General features: G+C 28.2%; 1 protein-coding gene across 1 annotated transcript in view; it reads right to left on the bottom strand.

Moving 5' to 3' along the window:
• Positions 1 to 22,356, bottom strand: part of LOC107452618 (leucine-rich repeat-containing G-protein coupled receptor 5) — a 210,505-nt gene extending 188,149 nt beyond the window's left edge. The window contains exon 1 of the mRNA XM_016069153.3: positions 21,394 to 22,356. Within this exon, the coding sequence (XP_015924639.2) occupies positions 21,394 to 21,692 (299 nt within the window). The 5' untranslated portion in view covers positions 21,693 to 22,356. The remainder of the gene's footprint in view (positions 1 to 21,393) is intronic.
• Between the last annotated feature and the right edge of the window lie 1,527 nt (positions 22,357 to 23,883).

The following is a 23,883-nucleotide window of genomic DNA, read 5'->3' as shown; positions in this document are numbered from 1 at the left end:
TACAAACAACCAGGCCAGGATAAATACCAGGCCATCGATTTTGACAATTGATTTAAATTGATTTTGACAGTAAAAATGATCAGGTAAACATTTTTATTGTCAAAATCAATTCACCCATCTGATAATAATATAAGATGGGCTAAACATTGCATTTAAGCTCACCGTTAATCAAGAAGCTTTAACCTAGAGAAATATAAAAACCAGTCAATTTGATAAAGCTGAAAGATTGGCAAACTGATGCTCCTAGTCAAAATAGCTTCACGTTGATCTAGTGCAGAGACCCAAGCTTAGAGAACAATATAGAACTTCTTGACCTCATATCATTGGTGACAAAATTTTTCAAAGAGAAGGTTTCATATCTCTTTTAACTATTTATATTCTCGAATCTTCCTATCAGTTGCTTAGAAAAATAACATGTATGTACTAACAATTAGTTTATTTTATATGGTACAATCATTCTAGTAATGTAAAACAGAACTTTAAAGTAACTCTGAAAAGAATCTCATCTCCATAGCTGTAGTCCAATCAATATATTTTCAAATTTTAAAATGCAAACAATTCAATCAAGTTCAATCAAATTTTGCTCCCAACTTCTCCACATGAAATAAAAAATATTATAATAAATGAAGCTTGAGTACTTTCAGGATAGTTTGAAAAACGATATAAAAAAGTTATTACGGACGAGTCCTCATCGTTATGATTATAACAAATTCAACCAATGGGCTTTCAATAATTCAATTGTCAAAATATGCAATGGTTTTCTAGAAATCGAAAAACCCGAACCTCAAAAAAATCAGGTTTTATCAAGTTTTTCCCCCGATTGTCAACAATTGAGCTCGAAAACATTTTATTTAGTTTATTACATCGAGCTAATTTGATTTACTGCAGTTATGCAGCATTTATTTTGAAAGGAATCATCATAAACATATGCTGAATAAAGTAAAATACATGCTTTTATTTTTAAAAAAAACATTATTTATGAATTAATGATAATCGTCATAAAGGTTTTAACACGCATACTCTGAGCTGGCGATAAAAAATTTCAGTGAAAAGTTAGATCAGAATGATGTCATCCACCTATAATTACTAAGAAACGTATTGGATGTTGCATCATTTTGATGCTACTTATCACCGAAATTTTTCCTGACAAGACCAGAAAATGAGATTCTAGAAAAAATACCAATTCGATAATAACATTGACAATTAAAATATAATAATATAAAAGCTTACATTTCTAGAAAACTTAACTGTGAGCTTTTTCTATTCACCATCAAGCAATTTAACTTATAGTTTGAATCTCACCAAACATTTCAAATTTGTATTTTCAAGCAAATATTATTTAAAAATAGACTATCAATACCATAATTTGTGTGAACTATATTATATAGTTGCAACAAAACTTGTACCATTACTAACTTAACATTTTGGCAAAATTATTTATAACTGTTATAGAATATAATAGATAATATATATTCATTTTAGATGCTGTAGAAATTATATTAACTAATATTCTGATGTTAAGCTTTAAATTAATAATGAATGTGAGTAAAAATCATTCAGAAGACTCAACGTTTTGACTCCAGAAAGGCTAGTCAGAACTCAATAAATCAACTCATCTCTGATTTTGAAACCACATAAATCATTTAGTCTTAGAAATTTCAACTCCATACATCATGTCTTAGTATTTCAAATAAACTAGTTGCTAAATTATTAAGTTCGTGCTTTTCATTTTAATGTGAAAGCCATTCCTTGAATCCAAATAATAAGGAGGTTTTCCACGAAATGTAAAACATTAATCAATACCATGTGTTTGAAGTTTAGTCTCACTTCCAGATAATCGTACCATCGTTTTGTATCCAACAATAACACTTCCTGCAAAAGGCGGAATACATTAAAATGCACAATGGCAATGACAGTTGTCCACGCGTTTGCAGAAAGCCATCTACAATCAGCTGTTTCTACTTCCTTTCTGGGGGGGTATAGTACATTCCATGAGAATTCTTTTTAGAATGTTGGAAAAATAAGTTCTGTGACTCGTCGTTGAAAGAATCTTTGGAGTAGCCTGCGTAAATCGTTGAGAGGGAGAATTATTCATTGACTTGTAAACGTATCAAGTGTTTTTCTTGCCTCCATAATAATCTCGTAAATCATTTTTCGAATGCACTGGCGAGGAGCCATTTTGCTTTTCGGTGCTTGATAGCTTTCTGTTCCTTTACTTATGAGTGACATTCTAGCTGTTAATTTTCTTAGTTTAGTTTCCATTTCTCATTTCTTTGCTCGGTAAGATGGCTGACTAATGGAATATCCTTCCTATGATGGTTGGCAGTTAGGAAAAAAATGGTCCCAGCTGAATATATTAAACTGAATCTGAATACTCAAAAGCTCCTTATGAGCAATTAATTAGACAAAATCTGAAGGAAAGAACGTTTTCAGGATTTGGTTTTTCTAAATGTTTTGACTTTAAATCCATAAATGCAGTATTCATTTTTTTGGAAAATAAATAAATTAAAAAATATGTGAGTAATGTTAAAATCTTATAGAGATTTACAATATTACTTTTTTTCAATCATAATTTTGTCATTAGTGTATATTTTGCACTTTGGCTATTTTAAACATAATTATACAAATGCGAGCACTTAACTTTTAAATAACGGAACATAAGTTTTTCTTATAATAGTTAGTGACTGCAAAATAAAATGGTAATCAAATATGAAGGTAAAAAAAATATTTACGGTTAACTATTAAAAGATAAAAAAAATTACATAATAATTTTTTCTATTTTCTTCTATATTATAATAATTAGTGACTGCAAAATAAAATGGTAATCAAATATGAAGGTAAAAAAAATATTTACGGTTAACTATTGAAAGATAAAAAAAATTACATAATAATTTTTTCTAATTTCTTCTATATTAAGAATCAGATTCAGAATACATCAAATTATCAACAAAAAAAAAAACAATTATAAATTTTTTGAACAGTCACATTTGCATATTACTTAATACACAAATTAATTTGCATATTTTTTTATTTCTTAACACAGTAAGCTAATTCTTGATGATTCGTCATAGGTTAAAAAAACAATCACCCACGTAGCTATAAGAGTGTGTTATGACAGTAGCAATAAATAATTATAAACTACTTTTAAAACTTGTAGCACCAAAAATTTGGTAAAGCACAAATGATTATTTATGTGTGTGTTATTGTTCCTAATGCTTCCAAAGAGACTCCAAAACACGAACATTGTATATATTATCCTTGATTTCCAGAAAAAAAAGGTTTTTTCTAAGAATTGCGGGAAATTTTTTTATTCCAATGGAGATATAATTTCAGAAAAGACTCTCTCTAAAATGAAGAAATGTTTTTGCGGTGATGCTATTAAAACGTCAAATTAAAACATGATGCACGATGTAAATTACAACTTTTTGTCGACGTCCAGGAAAGAAAAAAAAAACGGAGAGAATTTCTTTTTTAGAGTAGTTATTATAAGTAGTCCAAGATGCTCGATAAAGAAACGGGATCTATTTAAAAACAACGTCTTTTGTGCAAGTATGACAGAGTAGAGACTCTCCCTTTTTATTATGCCATCGTTTGGAATAACTCAGGTCGGGTCTTTTGTGATACCATTATACTCTCTTACGAAGTTTTACATTCAATCTAAACTTACGACCTTGTCTTATCGAGATCTTCAACTAAGACGGTGTCAGGAAGATGGACTTGGATGCCGTGTTATCAACAACGCCTACTTAATGAAAGGGTCTTGTTGCTTGCTTCATCCACAGGTCACGGAATATTATGGTGATTCCCTTGCATTTCTCAATGAATGATACATTTTTAATATTTATCTATTTCTGAGAACAATGAATAATTATCTCTGCCCAAATGCGTGACGGCTATATGTATATATATATATAAATATATACATGAATTTTTCAAGGTTTGATTTTTTAGATATTCCAATAAATTATCATTTAGTATTACTTTATTTAGGAGTTTATCATTAATTTGATTCATTTTTTGATTTGATTTCTTTAGCAGACTACTTTAAAACTAAGTTTTAATACTATTGATACAATTGTTTCACAGCATTTTTTTACTATAGCATAAACGAAGTAGCTAGCATAATTTATTTTTTATGAATATTTTATTTAAGCTGAACAAGCATATAAGCTTTATTAAGGAGGGATATTTGTATAAAGTTAAAAATAAAAAATTTAAAATTTATTTCTTTTATTGATGAAATTAATGAAATCGATAGTTAAAATAGCCAAGCATATAAATCCTGAATAGTATAATGATGTTTAAGAAAACGAAAATATTGCCGTCTAAACAAATATAAATATATATATAAACTGCTGTTTGTAGAAAATGCAACACCATGAAAGAATCATCAGAATCAAATGAAATTTAATGCAGAAACGACTTGTACTGATACAAATAAATGATGAAATTTTCAAAACAAAAGAAACAAATTAAGCGTCCGAAATCAGTATTTGGTGCAGCCACCACGCGCTGCAATAAGTGCTGCTATACGACGTGGCATGGAGTCAAACAGATGTTGAATATCTGCTTGAGGAAGAGAATTCCATATCGCTTGTATGCGCAACCAAAGTTCGTCTTTGGAAACTGCAGGACGCGGATCACGAGTGAGACGCCGACCAACCATATCCCACACGTNCTCACGATATAATAGAGCTCAAAACGAATAGACATGACCAATTATTGCTTATAAAAATACATTGCATTTTTAATAATCTGCTATTCATTAAAAAATTATGTGTGATTAGAAAAAAAAATCATAGATATTAATGTAACACTGTCCTTACATAAAATCAAAGAGAGAAGTTTTTAAAATATTAAAAACGTTTAACGCGATCATTTAATTTGTGTTGCAGTCATAGGACAATTCCAAAATATTAAGTATGATTTTTTTTCATAACAACGCTAGATTTAATTTTGAATTTCTGTATGATGCACAATACGCAAAATACAAAAACGGTCTTTTGATCTAATAATAGGAGCTTCATGCTCAAGGACTCAATCTTGAAGGTCCAAGGGTGGGGGTACTTCAAATGTACTAATTAATTAGTGCAGAAATATCGCATTTAATTATAGCAAAATATGTGTATTGAGAAAGAGTTTTCTGTTTCCCTTCAATAGTTTTATATTTTTCTATTTTATATTATTTGTGTATATATATATATATATGTGTGTGTGTGTGTGCGTATGTGGACCACCCTGAATTACTTTTGATCTGATTTTTTTGTTATAGGACTCAAACTCAATGGTTTTTTATAATTTTATTCAATGGTGGTCTAAAAAATTTTGAATTGTAAGGAATACATTTTATTGCATCATTTTAAAGAATGTAATTTTACATAGCAAGATATAAAATTCAAGCAAATCGGTCGAATAGTTCCTGAGAGATCGAATTTTACATGTCTAACTTCTTTGAAATTCAATTTTTCAGGAACTATTTGACCGATTTTGAAAGTTGAGTCTTAGAAGGAGGAAGATCCAATTATGAGATAAAAATTTATTGAGGGTAACCCGTTTTTTATAGTTGTATAACAAACTTTTAACAAGCTATAGTTAAATTTTGAATTAACTATAGTTAGCTAAAGTTAATTCAAAATTTTCAATTGGGTGGAATAAATTGAACAATTCACTAGTCTATTTTTTAAAATGTGGGGAATTAAAAACCAAAGAACTAATCAATTTTGTTCAAAACGTAGAAAAAGTTTCGAAAAATATACCTCTCTCTGTTCATAACATTTTTAAGTACATTAACCCCTCTCAGTGAGGTGATCCAGGTTCGAAATCCACTTGTGGTCTATTGACATGAATTCTGCTCCTATCTCACACCGACTACAGTGCTGACGTAAAATATCCGCAATAGTAGACGGATGATGGGTTAGAATCCTCTTGCCATGGGAAATTTTCATGGTTTACCTCCTAATGTAACGCAAATGCAGATTAGTTCCATCAAAAAGTCTTCCACGAAGGCTAGTTTGTTCCAATGCTTGATTCAAGAAATCCTTAGATAGCTTTATTGGGTTCAAAGTGACAAGACTACGGAGTTGAACATTAATAATCGTAAACACAGATTGGATTGGCTGTTCAACACCGGTTTTAAAATTAACAAAAACATTACAACTGAAAAGGAATGTTTAATTTCCTTTCAGTTTTTAATGAAAAATAATTAATTAATTTTAATGATAATTAATTAATTAATTTCTCCCACGGATTACGCAATTTTTTTTACATCAATTGTGGTTGACAAGACGTTATTACCGAAATTTTTTTATAAAAAAAAGGGAAACTGCTTTTACACTTTAGATGAAAAATTTTTAATATCCCGAGTTCAAGCATCATTTTAATTGAATTATAAATACACTGTTGGAGAATTTCGCTGAAAAAAATGTTTTTATAACAATTTATTCAGTTGTTATTTTACCATATTCAAACAATACAGACGAATAAGATGGTATTCAAACTGTTAACTGAGAGAAAAACCATTCATTAGCAACTTTCACCTAATACAGTTAAACAACCAGACTTTTATAGCACCAATCAGGTCCGTCTAATGAAACAACTTAGTTTCTTGCAGATGGGTACATATTATAGCCAATTCGGCTTATGTGTCACTCTCTCCTCCGTTTCCTTCAACACAAGATGAGTTTCCAGTGCTCTGCACTCCCCAATTTATGATACTGGACTATTAAAATATGATACTCTCATTGACTCATAGATGCTCCACAACCTAATTCCAATGCCCATTAACTAAAAGCCTAGCTCCGATGTCTAGTTAGATTTCTTTTTTACGGTTTTGAAACCACGCTAATTGTATATGGTTTTTTGACCATACTAGTTGTAAATGGTTTCAAAACCATAAAGGTAAGAAATGTTCCTTACTACAAACTTTATGGTTAAATGGATAGACAGACTGCTGTCTGTTATCTTACCGTAGAATGGTGCCGTGTGGTAATGGTCTGTTATCTTACCATTACCACACTGTTAGAATGAATATTCTAACAGTGTGGAAAATCTAAAAAGCCTCTGTTCTTTAGACCCATACAAGTGTTTCGCTTCTTAATACAACCTAAAAGGGTGTGTATGTATTATAAACGTATTTTCCATTAACGTCTAAACAAAGGTAAGTCTTTTATTAAAGTATTTTTTATTAATATCTAAAACAACCTTTTCCTTCATTTCAGTTTCACTTTTAAGACTGTTTTCTACAATATACGTCAAAAAATAGAATAACCTTAAGTCAATTCATCTCTTATTTTTAAAAAAAAACTTATTATGTAATGCTTATTGTTAAAATGTTATAAAACATCTAAACGAATATATAGTTTCTAAAAACTCTACCTAATTATGTTTAAAGCGAGATTTAGAAAACATTTTCAAATTTATTTTATTCTCTCGATCTATTAACTTTGAGAGAATCTTCTATACGAAAGTAAAATGCGTGATGCCATAAATATTCCTTTCTGAAAAGTTTCGAAAGTTCTTGTAAACCAGGGAGCACTACATTAAAAAATTCAACGCATGTACTGAATACTAAATGAACTTTCATAGCTTTTACTATATTTTGGTTGGTAATACCTTTTACTGTTTCCTTAAAAAAAATTTCATTTCTATTGGTTTTCAAACGAAAGGCTTTTATAAAAATTATACGCGAAAATTCCAGATTTCAGCATTCGTTTGTCTAATAACTATTTTTCACAAGGTCCACAATAATTACTAAAGCTGCACAATATATCAATACATCTATCGAAAATATCGATATTTTGCGATATTGTATTTGTAGTACTATGTATTTTTATAAATATCTGTAATGCACTGTAAAAAATTCCAGATCAAAGTTGTACAGTACCGTCACTTTGGGTGAATCACTCATAAAATGAATTTTACGGTGAAATCTATTTTACCGAAAAATCCATTTTTACCGTAAAATATTAAACTGTAATTTTTACAGTGATATTTATTTAATTAGAGTGATTCAGTGAATAAATGATAATTATTACTTTTTATTTTATAGCCGTCGTTGAACAGAGGAAACAATTTTGGGCTTTTCGACTACTTATGTTCAACTCCTTAGCCTTGTAATTTTGGACCCAGTCCAGAAGACAAGGGAACTCTTGGGGCAAGTATAGGGAAAAATTTGCCTTCATTGAGGACTTTTTTATAGAACTAGCCAGCATTTGCGTAACACGGAAAGAAAAACCAAGAAAACCCCCCACGGTTAGCCAGATGGCAAGAGGAGTCTAACCCATGATTCGTCTACCACTGAGGATATTTTAAGTCAGTTATTGCAGAAATTATGGTATACTTGATTATTTGTTCTGTGACATGTTCTGTTAAAAAGTACCGTTGGGCCTTTTTACAGTAATTTGAGTCGGAATTTTCTACAGTGTGATTGATATCTAATAAGATAATTTTTCAAGCATTATCGATAATGTAATAATATTGCGATTATGATCAGCAATGGTAAATATCGAATGTAATAAGGTCGGGAATATTATTGCTATAGATAATTATCAAATACGGTAGTATCGAATGGGTTGATTCGATACTACCCTATTTGTCTATTATTAAGGCAATGAAATTATTGTCCAATGTAAAAATAATATCAATTATTAACCAAGAAAATATTATCATACATCGTAATAAATCGGTATTTTCTATTATTTCAATATATTCCAGAATTATTAATTACTATAAATAAAAATCCACAATATTGAAAATAGTTTTATTTTGACAGAATTTCTTAAACATTTTTTCTGCTCATTGAATCTTAAAAATAGCAAAAAAATACGCATATATGCAAAAAAAGATCGTCAAAAAGTATTGATTAGTTTTATTACGAAAAATCATATGAAATTTAAAATCAAATTCTTGGATACATTTGGGTTATTAATTTGATTTCTCACTCTGAGTTAATGCATAAGAAAAATTTTTCAAATTGAAGTAACCTTATTTCTTAAAATGTCAAAGATTAATATTGACCAATTCCATTTTAATTTCTACTGTTACCATTTTTTTAGATTTGTTTTTCCCTTCGAATCAACCGAAATATTAATTTTGTAATTCTTTTCGAAAACAGCAACAGCAAAAAATTTTCAAAAAACTTCCACAGCAAAAATCTATTTTATTACACATTCTACTTTTTTTTCGTTTTCAATGTTTTCTTTTCGTTGCAAAATTGAAACCAAATAATCATATTATTGGGAATCTATCATAGTCAATAACTGCAAATGATCCATAATTGCAAGAAAATTTATTCAATTTTAATTTCTACTGGTACCATTTTTTTAATATTTATTTTTCCTTTAAAGTAAACCGAAATATTAATATTGTGACTCTTTTTAAAAACAACAATGGCAAATAATTTTTCTTTTTTAGGAAATGCTTTTCTCCCTTTTAAAATCAAGCAAAACAATCGTATTATTGTCTATCTATCACATGGCAAATAATCCTCCATTGCAAAAAAATAATTTTATTTTATTTTCAGTTGTCACCAGTTTTTTCCTTTCAAATCAAATGAAATGATCATATCATTGCAATTCTCTCATAATAAACAATGACAAATAATCTTCCATTGCAGAAAAAAAATCTATTCTATTCTATTTTTAAAGATTTGTTTTTTTTTTCCTTTCAAATCAAACGTAATTATCATATTATTGCAATTCTTTCAAAATCAACAGTGGCGAATAATCTTCCATTGCAGAAACAAAATTTATTCCATTTAATTTTTAACTTTATTCTTAAAGATTTGTTTTTTTTCCCCTACAAATGAAACGAAATAATCATATCATTGTAATTATTTCATAATCAACGATAACAAATAATCTTTGTTTCCTTTCCTTTTTAACTGTAAGAAATCCTGCAAGTTCCACGGCTTCGAGAGTAACGTGTAAACATCTCATCCATTAAGCCTAGAGCATGTAAACATAAAGAAACTCAAATATTTTGATTCCTCCAATACAACTCAATGATATAAATAACATCGCGTCCCGCATACCAACCTGCCCAGTTTTATTGGATAAATGTACACTGAAGAAAGTAAATGGTGTTGGACATACTTTTTTTTCACTTAACAAGACATAAAAAGAAACATTTTCATCTATTTGTTTGGCATTTCGAATCACGTCTGAGGCAACCAAGATCACGCTAGTAATCACGCCTTGATTGAAGTTATTTTCTCTCTTCTAAATGATAGGTTTGATAGAATGTTAATTGATCTTTGGCGAATGCATTACGAGAAAGGGACACGCGCGACCTATCGAGGAGGACAATTAATGACTTTTGCCTATGTTAGTAGCTTGGGCGGAAATTTTTCGAATTTGCGTGATTCATTTACACGTTTAGCGTCATTTTTCATCCCCCTTCCCATTGTAATTGATAAACTCAGATTCATGCCAAATGAGCAGTTTCTTATAGACATTAAATATTCATTTTTCAGTCTGAGAAAATTTGATGACTCATTTACGGGTGATGTCAACTGTCTGTATATAATTCGTGAAATTATCGGTTTGAGATTTTCATTGTGGCATACACAGACATAGCAGTTTCGATAAGACATTAAATCCTAATTTGTTATTTCCTTTGGCGTAAATTTTTGTTTCATTTAATCTCAGCGTATCTAAAATAACGCATCTAAAATATCAGCATCTAAAATACAAATACCTGTGGTAGACACGATTTTTGTCCCACTGTTTCATTCGGGCATAAAAACATAATTTATTTTTTCCTTTGGAGTGAACTTATGTTTAATTTAATCTTGTCTTAAAAATATCTTTGTAGTAGACTCAGAAACAGCAGTTTCAAAAGACGCATAAAATTGGTTATTTCATTTGGAGTAAATTTATGCTAAATTTAATCATAACGCATTTTAATTTCTTTCATCAACATCGAAGATACGAATACCCTAGTGGTAAATACATATATAGCAGTTACTATCGGGCATTAAATCCTACTTTGTGATTTCCCTTGGTGGAAATTTGTGTATAATTTAATTACAATGGATTCTAAATTTATTTTATCAGCATCAAAAATAAGAATATATTTGCGGCAGATACAGACATAGAGGTTACGATCGGGCATTAAATCCTAACTTATAATTTCCCTTGGTGTACATTTTTGTTTAATTTACAATGCTTTCTAAATTTCGTTCATCAGCTTTGAAAATACGAATATATTTGAGGTAGACACAGATTTAGCCGTCACGATCGGACATTAAATTCTAATTTATTTCCTTTGTAGTAAATTTTTGTTTAATTTAATTACAAAGCATTCTAAATTAATTTTATCAGCATCAAAAATACGAATATCTTTGTGGTAGACACAGACATAGCAGTTACTATCGTACATTAAAACCTAATTCATTTTTTCCCAAGGAAAAAAAATTATGTTCAATATAATTAAAAAGCATTTTAACTTTATGCTACATACACAGCAGTTTCGATCGGATCTAGTTTGTTATTTCCTTTGGTGTAAGTTAATGTTAAATTTAATCTCAACGCATTTTAAATTTCTTCCTTCATCTAAAATACGAATATTTTTGTAGTAAACACAGACACAGCTGTTGCAAGCGACACATAAAATCTAATTTGCTACTTCATTTGGAGTAAATTTATGTTAAATTTAATCATAGAGTATTCAAAAATTCTTTCTGTAACATCTTAAATACGATTATCTTAGTGGTAAACACAGACACAACAATTGTGCTCGGACATTAAAATTTTACTTGTTATTGCTCTTGACTTAAATCAATGTTTAATTTAATCATAGTGCTTATTTAAATTTTTTTATCCGAATATCAAATAAGAGCATCTTTCTGCAGATACAGACAAGTTCTTACATCAGTTTTTTTGCATCAATTTTTCTTTTCGAAATAGTTATTAAGTCTTAAAAAACTAACAAAAATAGAAGTTTACAACGTGTAATATAAGCGATTAATCAGAAATGTAAAAAGATAACGAGTAAAAGGTTTCATTCCAATGGAGAATGTTAATTATAAATTCTTACAACAGTTTATTTTGCATATGCGCAAAGATCTTTTAATGACTTTAGCAACTATGTAGTGATGAAGAAACTATTTTTTCGGTCATTAACTATTACTATCTGCGCTATAGCCAGTGTTTACGAAAGAAAGAGTTTTACATATAAAATGCTTTAATTGTTGCTATGTTTTTCAGATTTTTTTCTTCTCTTTTACACTGGGGGGGGGGGAGATTTTCAATTTAAAATTACTTTATAAATCAGCATTATTGAAATAAAATACAAAACAGACATTAATACACGTTAACAAAAGAATAAGACTTGTGAGTTTTTTTTCTTCAATAAACTAAATAAATAATGCGCATGAATAAAAAATTTTATTAAAGTTGCAACATAAATCTATCAACCTATAAAAAATGGACCTTTATAAACATTAGTGTGTTTCATAATATGAACATTTAATTTAACAAATTACTTGCAACCATCGAGTTTTTTTTTCAGAAAAAAAAAACATGATTTTAAAAATAAAAACTCATGAAACCTGAACAGTAAGTCCGAAAAATATTACTCATTTCACGCTACGTTAAATTACATACCTTGAAAAATTAAACATAAACGAGATAAATTACGCGAATACAATAAAGCTATAAAAATAAATGCTATACGATCAATTAGCTTATTAAAATATAAATATAAAATTCTTCAAGGAAGCTGAATTTTTGGTTGATGGAGTGCTTCTATTAACTTTAATTCTTAAGAAGATGTACACAATAATAGTATGTCTGCGGTACTGTAACTAATTTTTATGTGATCAATCATATTAGGATGGTGCTCTTAATAATGTTTCACCATTTTTAAAAAGCCATATTTTTCTTTTAACAGCTTCTTTGGATAAAAATTATTAATTGAGTCAACGGAAAATTGAGTAAGGAAGAGAAAATATGATGAATCTTCGAAAATTAAGTCAACAATTATTCGGATACACAATAATTAAAAAAGTATTTTTACATCTTGTAATTAAAGGTTTCAGAAAAATTATTGATTAATTACTTTTATAAAAGAATGTATGGTGATACAAATAAAAGTACTCTTACTACAATTCTCTTACTTTTGGCTATTCAGCAAGGCTTAAGTTGTGTTTTGGTATTTTTGACAGTCATTTTGTCACAGAAATACATAACTTTTGACGAAACACGAAATCACAAATATTTGACGAAAATGTTTTGTCACTCATGTGCCTCCTCGGCACATTTAAGGAGCACTCAGGCATTTTTTATCTAGTCAGAAAACCCTTAGCACTTTATGATAGGATGGCACAGGTCTCATTTGGTAAGCAGGTTTCCCAGTTTAATTCCTATCTGTGACTGAGTAATCACAATCTCTTTATTTGTCGCATTTATTATTTATTGTGTTTATAGATAAGTAGCATTAAGCGTAAAGTTCTTGACGAAATCCGTACTCTCAACAATAACGATACTAATTTCATCAACCAGACAAAGGGTTCGCTTAGAGTATTTCCCAGGAAATTGTTTCGTAAAAAAACGTAAAAAACACAGTGAATTTCGAGCATCTTTTTCTCACAGTGTAGGACTTTAACATAAAACTGTTCGTGTTTTAGTTAGAAATCTCAATTTTAAAAATTGATTCGATCAGAATTGATTCCATAAGTTTTAAAAGTAAATTCAATCTTGCTCTAAAAGTTTAGCTTTTTTTGTTTTCCATGTAATTCTGACAACAAAAAATTAAAAGCTGTTTCTTTTAAAAAAAAATGTAAGAAATTTTTTTTTGCAAGTGTAGTTTATTTTACTTTAAAAAATTTTCAATAAAAAAACTAGAGTCAAAAAATATCTAAATTATTTTCAAAATTTTTTTAAATTATATTTTGCTTTTCAAGCTCTAATCACTTTTTAACTTCGCTAATTTTTTAAACACTTTTCACAAAAAGTAGAAATCCGTTTTTTTTTAAATAAAACTTAGATAGAATTTAACTTTTAAAAAGATTCAAATAAAAAAGTAAACACAGAAAAATTATAATTTTTTTTCTCAAAAATATCATTTGTTTCCAAACACTAATTTTTTTTAAAACTTTTTAAGTAACTCTTATCAAAAAGGAATTCAAAACCATTTTTTTTTGTTTACTGAAATTGTTTCATTTTTACAAATATTTGGAAAAACAAAATAAATATAGGTTCAAAATATGCTTGTTACAACTAATTTTTTAAAAAAATATTTATAAAATTGAGAAATAAAGTATGGTCAAAACTACCAAAATAAGGTAAACTTTGCCGTGTTTCTGGCTCTATGAGAGTTCAAAATAAGTATTTATAGTATATGTAAGATAAAAATTTATAGTTAAATGTTTCCTTATATTTGTAATCCAAAGCCATTTACCAGCATATATTTGTAAAAAAAAAAAGCTTATCTTTTCTTAAATCCTTTTTGAAAATTTATCTCAGTTGTTGAAAAAACGTTCCTAATTTTAATCTTTTCTTAAAATTTACATCTTTTTACGGAAACCAAAAAGTTATAGTTATCCTTTTCTAAAAACCTAAAAAACATTTAATCGAATATAAATACTTGAGTAAAAGAGATCTTTCCTGTAAAAATTTAAAAAAATAAAATAAATAAAGCTGGATTTAAAACAAAAGTCAAAATTTCCCATGGTAAACAAAAATAAATAATCAATGATGCATTGTATAAATTAATTTTGGTTACAAAAATGCAACTCATTAAATGTGTTCATGCACCGAAATTTTATTTTTCACTAAACATTTTGAATTTCAAATTATTATAAAATGCTTCAACAAGGGCATGAGCAAAGAAAGCGTAGACATAAAAAATGTTTTTATAAAACAGTTTCTGCGAAATAAGCATTTATAGTAAAATGTTTCCTTATATATTTGTAATCCAAAACCATTTACCAGCATAAATTTGTAAAAAAAAAGCTTACTTTTCCTCAAATGTATTCTGAAAATTTATCTCAGCTGTTGAAAAAGGCGTTCCTAATCTTAACCTTTTCTTCCCGTTTTATAGCTATGCTCTTAAAATTTACATCTTTTCACGAAAACCAAAAAGTTATAGGCGTTTCCATGTTTATTCAAATGCGTCTAATTAAATATTAGTGAATACCTAAAATGAAACGATGACGAATATTTCATTCTGTCAAAACGCAAAATATAAAAGCTATAAGGAAATTTTTAATAAAAAAAGCAAAATAAGATATTGTGCCGTATTTTCAATTTTTGCTTAATTCATGTATTATACGTTTTCAAAAAAGTCACGTACTAAAATTGCTCAAATGCCATTTGTATTTATTTATCTTATACTAACATACATTAAAGATTATATAACGAGATGTTAAATTTTTCGCAATGATAGATTGTGAAATATATAATAGTTTTATATTCTGATTCATGATTTGCTTTGTGTCGTTTGTAAAACGCTGTGAACAAATCGAAACTTACAAAAAATGAAAAATTTGATTAAAGGAATGGATTTGTAATTGCTTTATGTATGATAACATCATTCTAGCTATTTTTATTGAAACCAATATTAATTTGTTTCAAAAATAAACATTTAATATGCGTTGTTTTGCATTTTTTAGCATAATTTTTCATACAAACGCTGAGTGACACTTAAGGAATTTAGAGAAAGACATTTTGATTATTTTTGGGGTGTTTCTTAGTGTCCACCTTTACCATATATTTTTAGACTCCCAGTCAAAAATCAAAATATCTACCACAATATGAATCACAAATTAATATTTTAGCGAACAAGAAATAAAAAGCTCATCGAAGTCCATTTCATCACAACTGTTGAAAGCTTGATTGAAAATATACAAACTTGTTTGATCACCGGACGAAACAGAGAGGCATTAAAATTTAATTATTCAAAAACCAACAAGTCTTATCATGCAATCAAAATTGTTTTACGTTTTTCACTCCAAATCTTCCTTATTATTGATTCGGCAGACTTCGGTACCGTTTTTGCCGTAATATTATTTTTCGTTTATGTTTTGTTACTTCAGTTTTGGCAATAGTTCTGAAAAAATATATATATATAGATTAAAGGCAGTGTTAAGGAACACCCAATATTTTAAACCGTGGTGGCTCAGGGGATAGAGCGCTCACTTTCCACTGAGGTGAACCGGGTGCGAATCCAAGCGGTGGCTGGTTGATACGACTCCCGCACCCGACTTGCACCAAGCACAGTGCTGACGTAACATATCCTCAGTGGTAGACCGATCATGGGTTACAGTCCCCTTGCCTTCAGGCTAACCGTGGGAAGTTTTCCTCTCCATGTAACGCGAATTCGAGTTAGTTCAATCAAAAAGTCCTCCACGGAGGCAAATTTCTCCCAATGCGTAATCCAGAAATTCCTTTGTCTTCTGCATTGGGTTCAAAATTATAAAGGCTACTGAGTTGAACATTAGAAGTCGTAAACCCAGAGATGGATCGGCAGTTTAACGACGGTTATAAAATAAAAAAGTATAATTATCTTGAACATTTGAATTAATATTTAAAACTAAAATTAGGCATATAATATTACATAATATTATTATTTATTCAATCTTTCACAATCAGTGTCAAGTTTATGTGACGTGAAATTCTATACCCTTATTCGTTTATAAATTTGAAAATTTTCTCTATTTAGAAATTTGCAATATATTTAAAAAAAATCGGTTATTGATGCCACATTAGTAATTGGAGCTACTCATTGGCGTTTTAGGCCTCATGAGACTTTAAATGCTAAAGGTTAAAAGCACATTTTTATTATTATTATCATTATTATTTTTAATTTCGATTTTCTATTTTATGCAGAATAATTCTTCGTCTTTTCAGCAATTTCATAGATGCTGGTCTCGCTTATTATTCTATGTCTTTTGAATTCTTTTAATATACAAATATTAAAATTGCCACATTAATTTAATTTAAGTAATTGCTAAGAGAGAATGACTGAGAGTGTAATTATTTCAGACAACTCAGACATACCGGATATTACTGAAATGTTATAAGCATTTCCCCCTTTCTTTGATAGTTTAATATTATCACGATATTCTATGATTTAACGACGCAATTTTTTAGCTGCACACATCTGACATTTATTAAAATAGAAATTATAACTTTTACAATTTATTTACAAATTTATTATCTTTAAAACTATGAAACTTGTTTTTGATCGCGACAAAACATGTTTTGTACTAATTGAATAAATATAATCATATATACAGGGTGTTTCATTATGACCTCCCTTAGGTATTTTTAAAATTTTTGTCGAACATAAAGAAAAATATTTAAAATACAGTGATGATCTCAAATTAATATTAAAGCGGGGACAAAATAAAAACGCTATCGAAGTATGAGGAATCACTACTAAGGAAGTTGCTTGCACAAAGCGTGTCATAATTATTTGAAGTTTGAAGGTGTGCCTCTCCTTATTTTTCTCTGATTCCTCCGGCAAACAAACAGACTTTTATGTCTTCTACGACCACACGGAGAAAAAAATTCTGGCACAAATGCGGCAAAAAAAACAGCAACATAATTATGATAATAAAATCAAAATATAGGTTATTTAAGCATTTCATTCGGTAATTTTTCCGTTCTTATAGTAAAGGTTTGCCAGAAATTCTGATTTTGAAAATTAGTTTTTATTTCACACATTTAGTAAAAATACAAAATTGAAATATAAATTTAACCAAAACATGTTTTTTTCCAATGTTTTAAGGTATTATTATAGAATTACCAAATTTTACCCCATTTACGGCCAAACAGAGTGGCAATAAAATCCTATTTTATTGCTAATTTTACCAAGACTCATTACCAAAGCGCTTGGGTAAATATTACAGCTCTCTTTGGTGATCCCATAGAGCCAGAAACACAGTAAATTTCACAATTTTCTGGTAATTTTGATCATACCTTTTTCACAGTGAACTTTTATCAATAGTGATTTGTTAGAATTTGGCAGCAAAATTGGTAATTTGAGCTTTGTTCTTAGTCTGTGCGTGGTTATTTGAAGGTAGATTTAAGGCAAAATTCTGTTGTCTATGCTAATCTGTTCACAGTGAACTTTTATCAATAGTGATTTGTCAAATTTTGGTAGCCAGATTGGTAATTTGAGCTCTGTTTTTAGTCTGTATTGCGGTTCGTGGTTATTTAAAGGTAGATTTAAGGCAAAATTCTGTTGTGTATGCTAATTTGTGAAACGAAATAGGTTTCTCTGCTTGAACAAAAGTTGCATTGATTCAATGTTGTCTAATCAGATTTTAAAATTAACCTAGGAGTTATTCCAGACTGTTTATGAAAGGACTATTTTGTGAAATTGGGAAAAATTAAATTTACAAATTTTTGAAAATAGAGTTCTGATTTTGTGCAAGTCACTAAACAATCTTATTTAATAAGTTTTATTTTTAAATTTGCGAATTAAAAATGTTTGTGAAATGTTTTTTTTTTGAGAAGCAGGGTTCCCGCAGTCCTTGAAAAGTTTTAGCAGTGGTAGTAAATTTAGGTCACTACTGGGAGATATTTCTTATTTTAATATACGACTTTATCGTTAAGTGGTTTAGAAGCAGGAACTTCCATTCTTATATACTTTCTTCGGAAAAAAATTTTTAGTAGTTACACAGAAATTAAAATATCGACATTTGTTTTATTTTCGTTACCACTTTCTAAAATTTCCAAGGACCCCCGGAACCCTGAGAAAGGTCTGTTTTTTGTGATAAATATTTTATAAAGGGTCTGTTTTCGCGACAAAATATTTTGTGAAGAGCCCGTTTTTACGATTAAATATTTTCGGATCAGTCTGATTTAATGATAGACTATTTTGTACAGAGTGTGTTTTAACAATTAAATTTTTCGAAGAGTTCGTTATTAGATTAGTTAATTACTCTTAAAATGACCAAATAAATCATGATATATGACTCATGAGTACTTTGCGTATTTCAAAAAAAAAAAAAAAAAGAAAAAAAAAAGCTAAAACGACAGAAAAGTTACTGTATTGTAATGAATGAGCTGTTATGTACTTTTTGAAATGTTTTAAGTGAAGAGAAACAGATGACACCTAAACTTGAATATTAGATCATATTAGTACATTAACACTAGAGTTTCTAAGTGTCTATTTACGTTCTTACATAAGTGGGTAAAGATCTGGTACATCCAAGTATCTAGAGGGCGAAATTAACCACTTAACCTATTTCCGACATCAACACAAAAACATCACATCAGAAAAAGAAAAAAAAAGAAAAACGACATAAAACCTTTTCCTATATTTTTGGAAACAAATACTATCATTTTTAAATTCCTCACAAAGACCGTATTGTTTTTTCGTTGAATAGAGGTCGCATATAAAAAAACGTATTTGCATTTTTTCCTTTTTGAAAATGATGAAAGTTATTTAATTCTGCGGCCTAAATGGCTTTGAAGAACAAAAGCTGAACAATATTTGCCTCAATGCGATTAGATTCTTTTTTGTTGAAAGAAATGAATTTCAATAAATGAAACAGGGAATATTATAATTTAATCTTTTATTTGCATAAATCAAAAGTAATTTAGTAATTCAGTTACATAAGCTGAGAGCTCAATAAAATAATATCAACCTTTCAATTTACTTCGCTGAATATAGTGAAAGATTTCAAAATTCTCTTAAATACTATGAATGAAACAATAGTTAGTATACATTAAGTTTTTATTGGTTATATTTAATTTTTCGAATGCAGCGAGGTATATATAGGGTGTTTCTTTATGACTAACCTTAATATATACTTTAGGAATCTTTATCAAAGATAAGGCAAAAATAGTTCGGTGTTGTAAATTACTATTTAAGCGAGGAAAAAACGCTAGATCATCTAACGAATATAAATTAATTTATTATTTAAAAATAAGCTGAATTGGGATTTAATTAGCGTATAAAAATGGATAAATAGATCAGGATTTTAGAAAATTTAGGACGATGGCTTTTCAAATGTTCGTTATATATCATCCATTTCCTCATTTACTGAAACAAAAGGAAATGTAGATAATAAGAAGGAAGGAAATGAGAAAGAAAAGAAAGAAAAAAACTAATTTACAAATTTGAATTTAATAAAAAGAAATATGCATGCTTTTTATAGCTAACTAAAATAAGGTTAATGTATTAAATAAATAACTGTTACAGAATTAATAAATTTATATATAATAAATAAATTACTATATTTCAAATGAATAGCATATTATTTTTATAAATAATTGACATATTATTTATGAAAATCTAAATTGCAATTTTACTAATCTAATACTAATATAGCTTTGAATAATTCATGATTAGCAAAACAAATGGTTTTAAATTAGTAAGAAAACGTTTTTGAGAAATATTTGCTTCAAAAATGATTGAAAATGTAGTTACTTGATAGTAAAAATGTTTTATTGTTTTGTGTACAGATAGTTTTTTATAATGCCGGCTTTCTCATCATTTGAAATAACTGGCAATTAGAAACACAATTTCTTTTGAAATTAGTAAGACAAAAGAATTAAAAACTTGCATAAAAATTCATGCATTAGTCTTTTTTACGCTTTTAAAAGTGAAAAAATAAATTCATGTTAACAATTCGAATTTACTTTTCTCATATTTAATATCAAATTTGTTACTCTGAGAAAAAAAAGTATGATCAAAACCACCATATTATGATAAAATTTACAGTGTTTCTGTATCTGTAGAAACACCAAAATTCTCGATAATTTTAGCGAAGAGCTTAGGTAAGGATTTTTGTAAAATAACAATAAAATATGGTTTTATAATATGCGATAAAATTCGGTAAATGTGGTAAAATTTGGCAATTTTATTACATTATCTTAGAGCATGGCATAAAAACCATTTATTCAGTTAAATTTGCTTTTCAGTCTTGTATTTTTACTAAATGTAAAATAATATGAACTATAATTTTTAAACCAGAATTTCCGATAAACCGTAACCAAATGAACGGAAAAATTACCAAATGAATTGTTTAAATACTATATATTTCGGTTTTATCACCGGAGTTTTTATTTTGTTTTTACCATACATACGCATTTCACCAGAATTTTCTTCTCCGTGTACTTTTTAAATGCAAGCAAAATCAAAATATCAGAAAAATAATCAAAACAGTTTTATGATATTATTCTAAATTTAAATGTATAGATTTTGTTATCTATGCATTTTTTATTACATGAATCATCTTTTCTTTCGAAAAATATTAAATCGCAATTTATATTAAAATAATCATGATACGAATATCCCAAACATATATTCATACTGATTTGAACAGATAAAATAAATTTTCATAAAACAATTCATTGTAAATTTCACTAAACACAAACGAATTACTGCAATAAAACATGATCTAAGTTCTAAGTATGAAAAAAATATTGTACTCACAATATCGATGTCATGATCCCAATGTCTTGTGGTACTTCTGTAAAGTTCACGTTAGAACAGTCAACACGAATTGCATCAGGATTTCCCGAACAAACGCAACTTCTTGGACATGGGTCCTGTGGTAAAGGAGTTACATCAATTGTAACTCCGGTTGTACTACAAAATAGTACAATTTGTATCAAAAACAAACATTTTTCTAAACTCCAAGGTGACATTTGAAATTTAGAAAAACTAAACAGTATGAAGAACGACATGGAATAAATAATGAAGCTTCGTGAACGTAGCTTTATTCCTTTCATTATTATTTTCAAAAGTACATTCCATGATTTAAAAAGGGTGCACGCCTCCTATTATTTTTACATGAAAAAGTCTTAAACAATAATATAATTTGTAAATTTAAAGACAGCATTTTATTACTGTTTGTCAATAATTTCTTTTAAAGTTCACCAAAAAAGTTTCATTCACTTTATTTAAAATTGTTGTTTTCATTTTTAAAAACTTTCATGAAAAATGTTTTTTATTTAAAAAGATTCTTAAACAGCTGTAAAGATTTCACACTTTTATTCTACTTAATGTAAGTTCGAAAAGTTTTGCAATTTAAAACATTTTCGTCAGATAATGATGCATATATTGACCGATAATTTTTAGTCAGAAATTTTTTGTGCATTATTGTGAAGTTGTTTAATGCACAATAATGAATAATATTCAATTAAAATCTCCAAATAAATAAATTTGAGATTTTTTTTAAAAAAGTTAATAAGTGCCACAAAGAATAAAGTCAAAGATTTTCTAAAAATTCTTCAATTTATCATCCTCTTTGGTGAGCACGTCACATTTTGATTAAATACCTGCTCAAAATATTAAAGGTTCAAAAGATGAGGATGAAATCTATTTGAAACATGGGATGAAGATTGCTCATCCCAAGTCAGTGCTCGCTGAAAAAGATGCGCTTCAGCTCTGGTTGTTGTTGCAATGAGCTCCATGAAAACTTACTCTCATTTTGGCGGGATGACTCTCGCGCCTCTCGCCAATTAAGCAACTTTTTCACGCCAAACTTTTTAGAAGATTGTATATTTTCTGTTGGTATGGTTTTATACTCTGAGAGAACTCGTTTTTTTCTGCCAACTTTTTTTTCTTATTTAAGGAATATATGAAAGGGCCGGTTTTTGTTCATTCTATTATAGACAAGCGAGAGAAAGTTAATTCTATACACTAATTATGAAGTTCATTTTTTAAATCTTTCTTGTAAACAAGTTACGTTAATTAGTTTTAAATGTTTCATTCGGTGGTTTCATTAATCAAAAGTCTCCTCTCAGTTACTAAAAGATACGACAAACATTTTTCTATAAAACTTGCTGAATTAGGGTTTTTAAATTTTGGTTGTAAATAACGTTTGTATCGTATACATCAAAATAATAAATTATAGTTGACTAAAGCAGGGATTATGTCTATAATTTATACACAGTATAATTTTTTTTACTTTATAAAAATGCTTTTAAATGAGTGATTGTAATAAAAGAGATGTTTAATAACATTTTCTATTAACTTAAATTTACTTTGACATAAATTTAATTTTAGATTGTGTCTATACACAGTATCATTTTTTTGCATTACAAAAATGCTTTAAAATGAGTGATAGTGATAAAAAAAGATGTCTTGTTATATCTTTTATTAACTTAAATTTATATTGGCATAAATTATATGTAAGACATTTATACATAATAATTGCACATGAAGCATTAATCTTGATTTTATTCTACATAAAACATTTATACATAGACAACTATGCATAAGACACTATTATAAGATTTAGATTGTGACTGTAATTTATATACAGTATCATATTTTTTTGCATTATTAAAATGCTTTTAAATGAATGATTGTGATAAAAGAGATTTTTGTTACATTTTCTGTTAAACATAAATTTACTTTAAAATAAATTTAAATAGGACTCAGATTGTGTCTATGATTGAGTCTATAATTTATAAACAGTATCATTTTTGCATTATAAAAATGCTTTTAAATGAGTTAATATGATAAAAGAGATGTCTTGTTGTATTTTCTATAAACTTAAATTTACTTTGGAATAAATTTAATTAAGAGATTGCGTCTATATTATTTATACTCAGTATTTTTTTGCATTATAAAAATGCTTATAACGAAGTGTTTGAGACAGAAGATATGTTTTGTAATATTTTCTTTAAACTTAAATTTACTTTGGAATAGACTTAACTAAGACACGAATTTCTACACACTTATATTTATACTACTAAACGGAATTGGTTATAAACGCCAAACGTAAAAATAAGACCATAAATTTAAGCACTGAATGTCAAAAATTTCATCAGCACATAATTTTCTTTTTGTTTAAAAGCTTTTTTTCTCTGCGTTTATCAGTCGCAAGTTTTTTTTTCAATATCTTCATGTGTGAAATATCGTCATTGATTAACAGTTTACACCTCTGTATTATTAACCCAACAATTTACCTAG

Source organism: Parasteatoda tepidariorum, chromosome X1, assembly GCF_043381705.1.
Source record: "Parasteatoda tepidariorum isolate YZ-2023 chromosome X1, CAS_Ptep_4.0, whole genome shotgun sequence".
Taxonomy (NCBI): domain Eukaryota; kingdom Metazoa; phylum Arthropoda; class Arachnida; order Araneae; family Theridiidae; genus Parasteatoda; species Parasteatoda tepidariorum.
The sequence above is the reverse complement of the archived record's forward strand: the minus strand, read 5'-3'. Positions and strand labels throughout refer to the sequence as shown.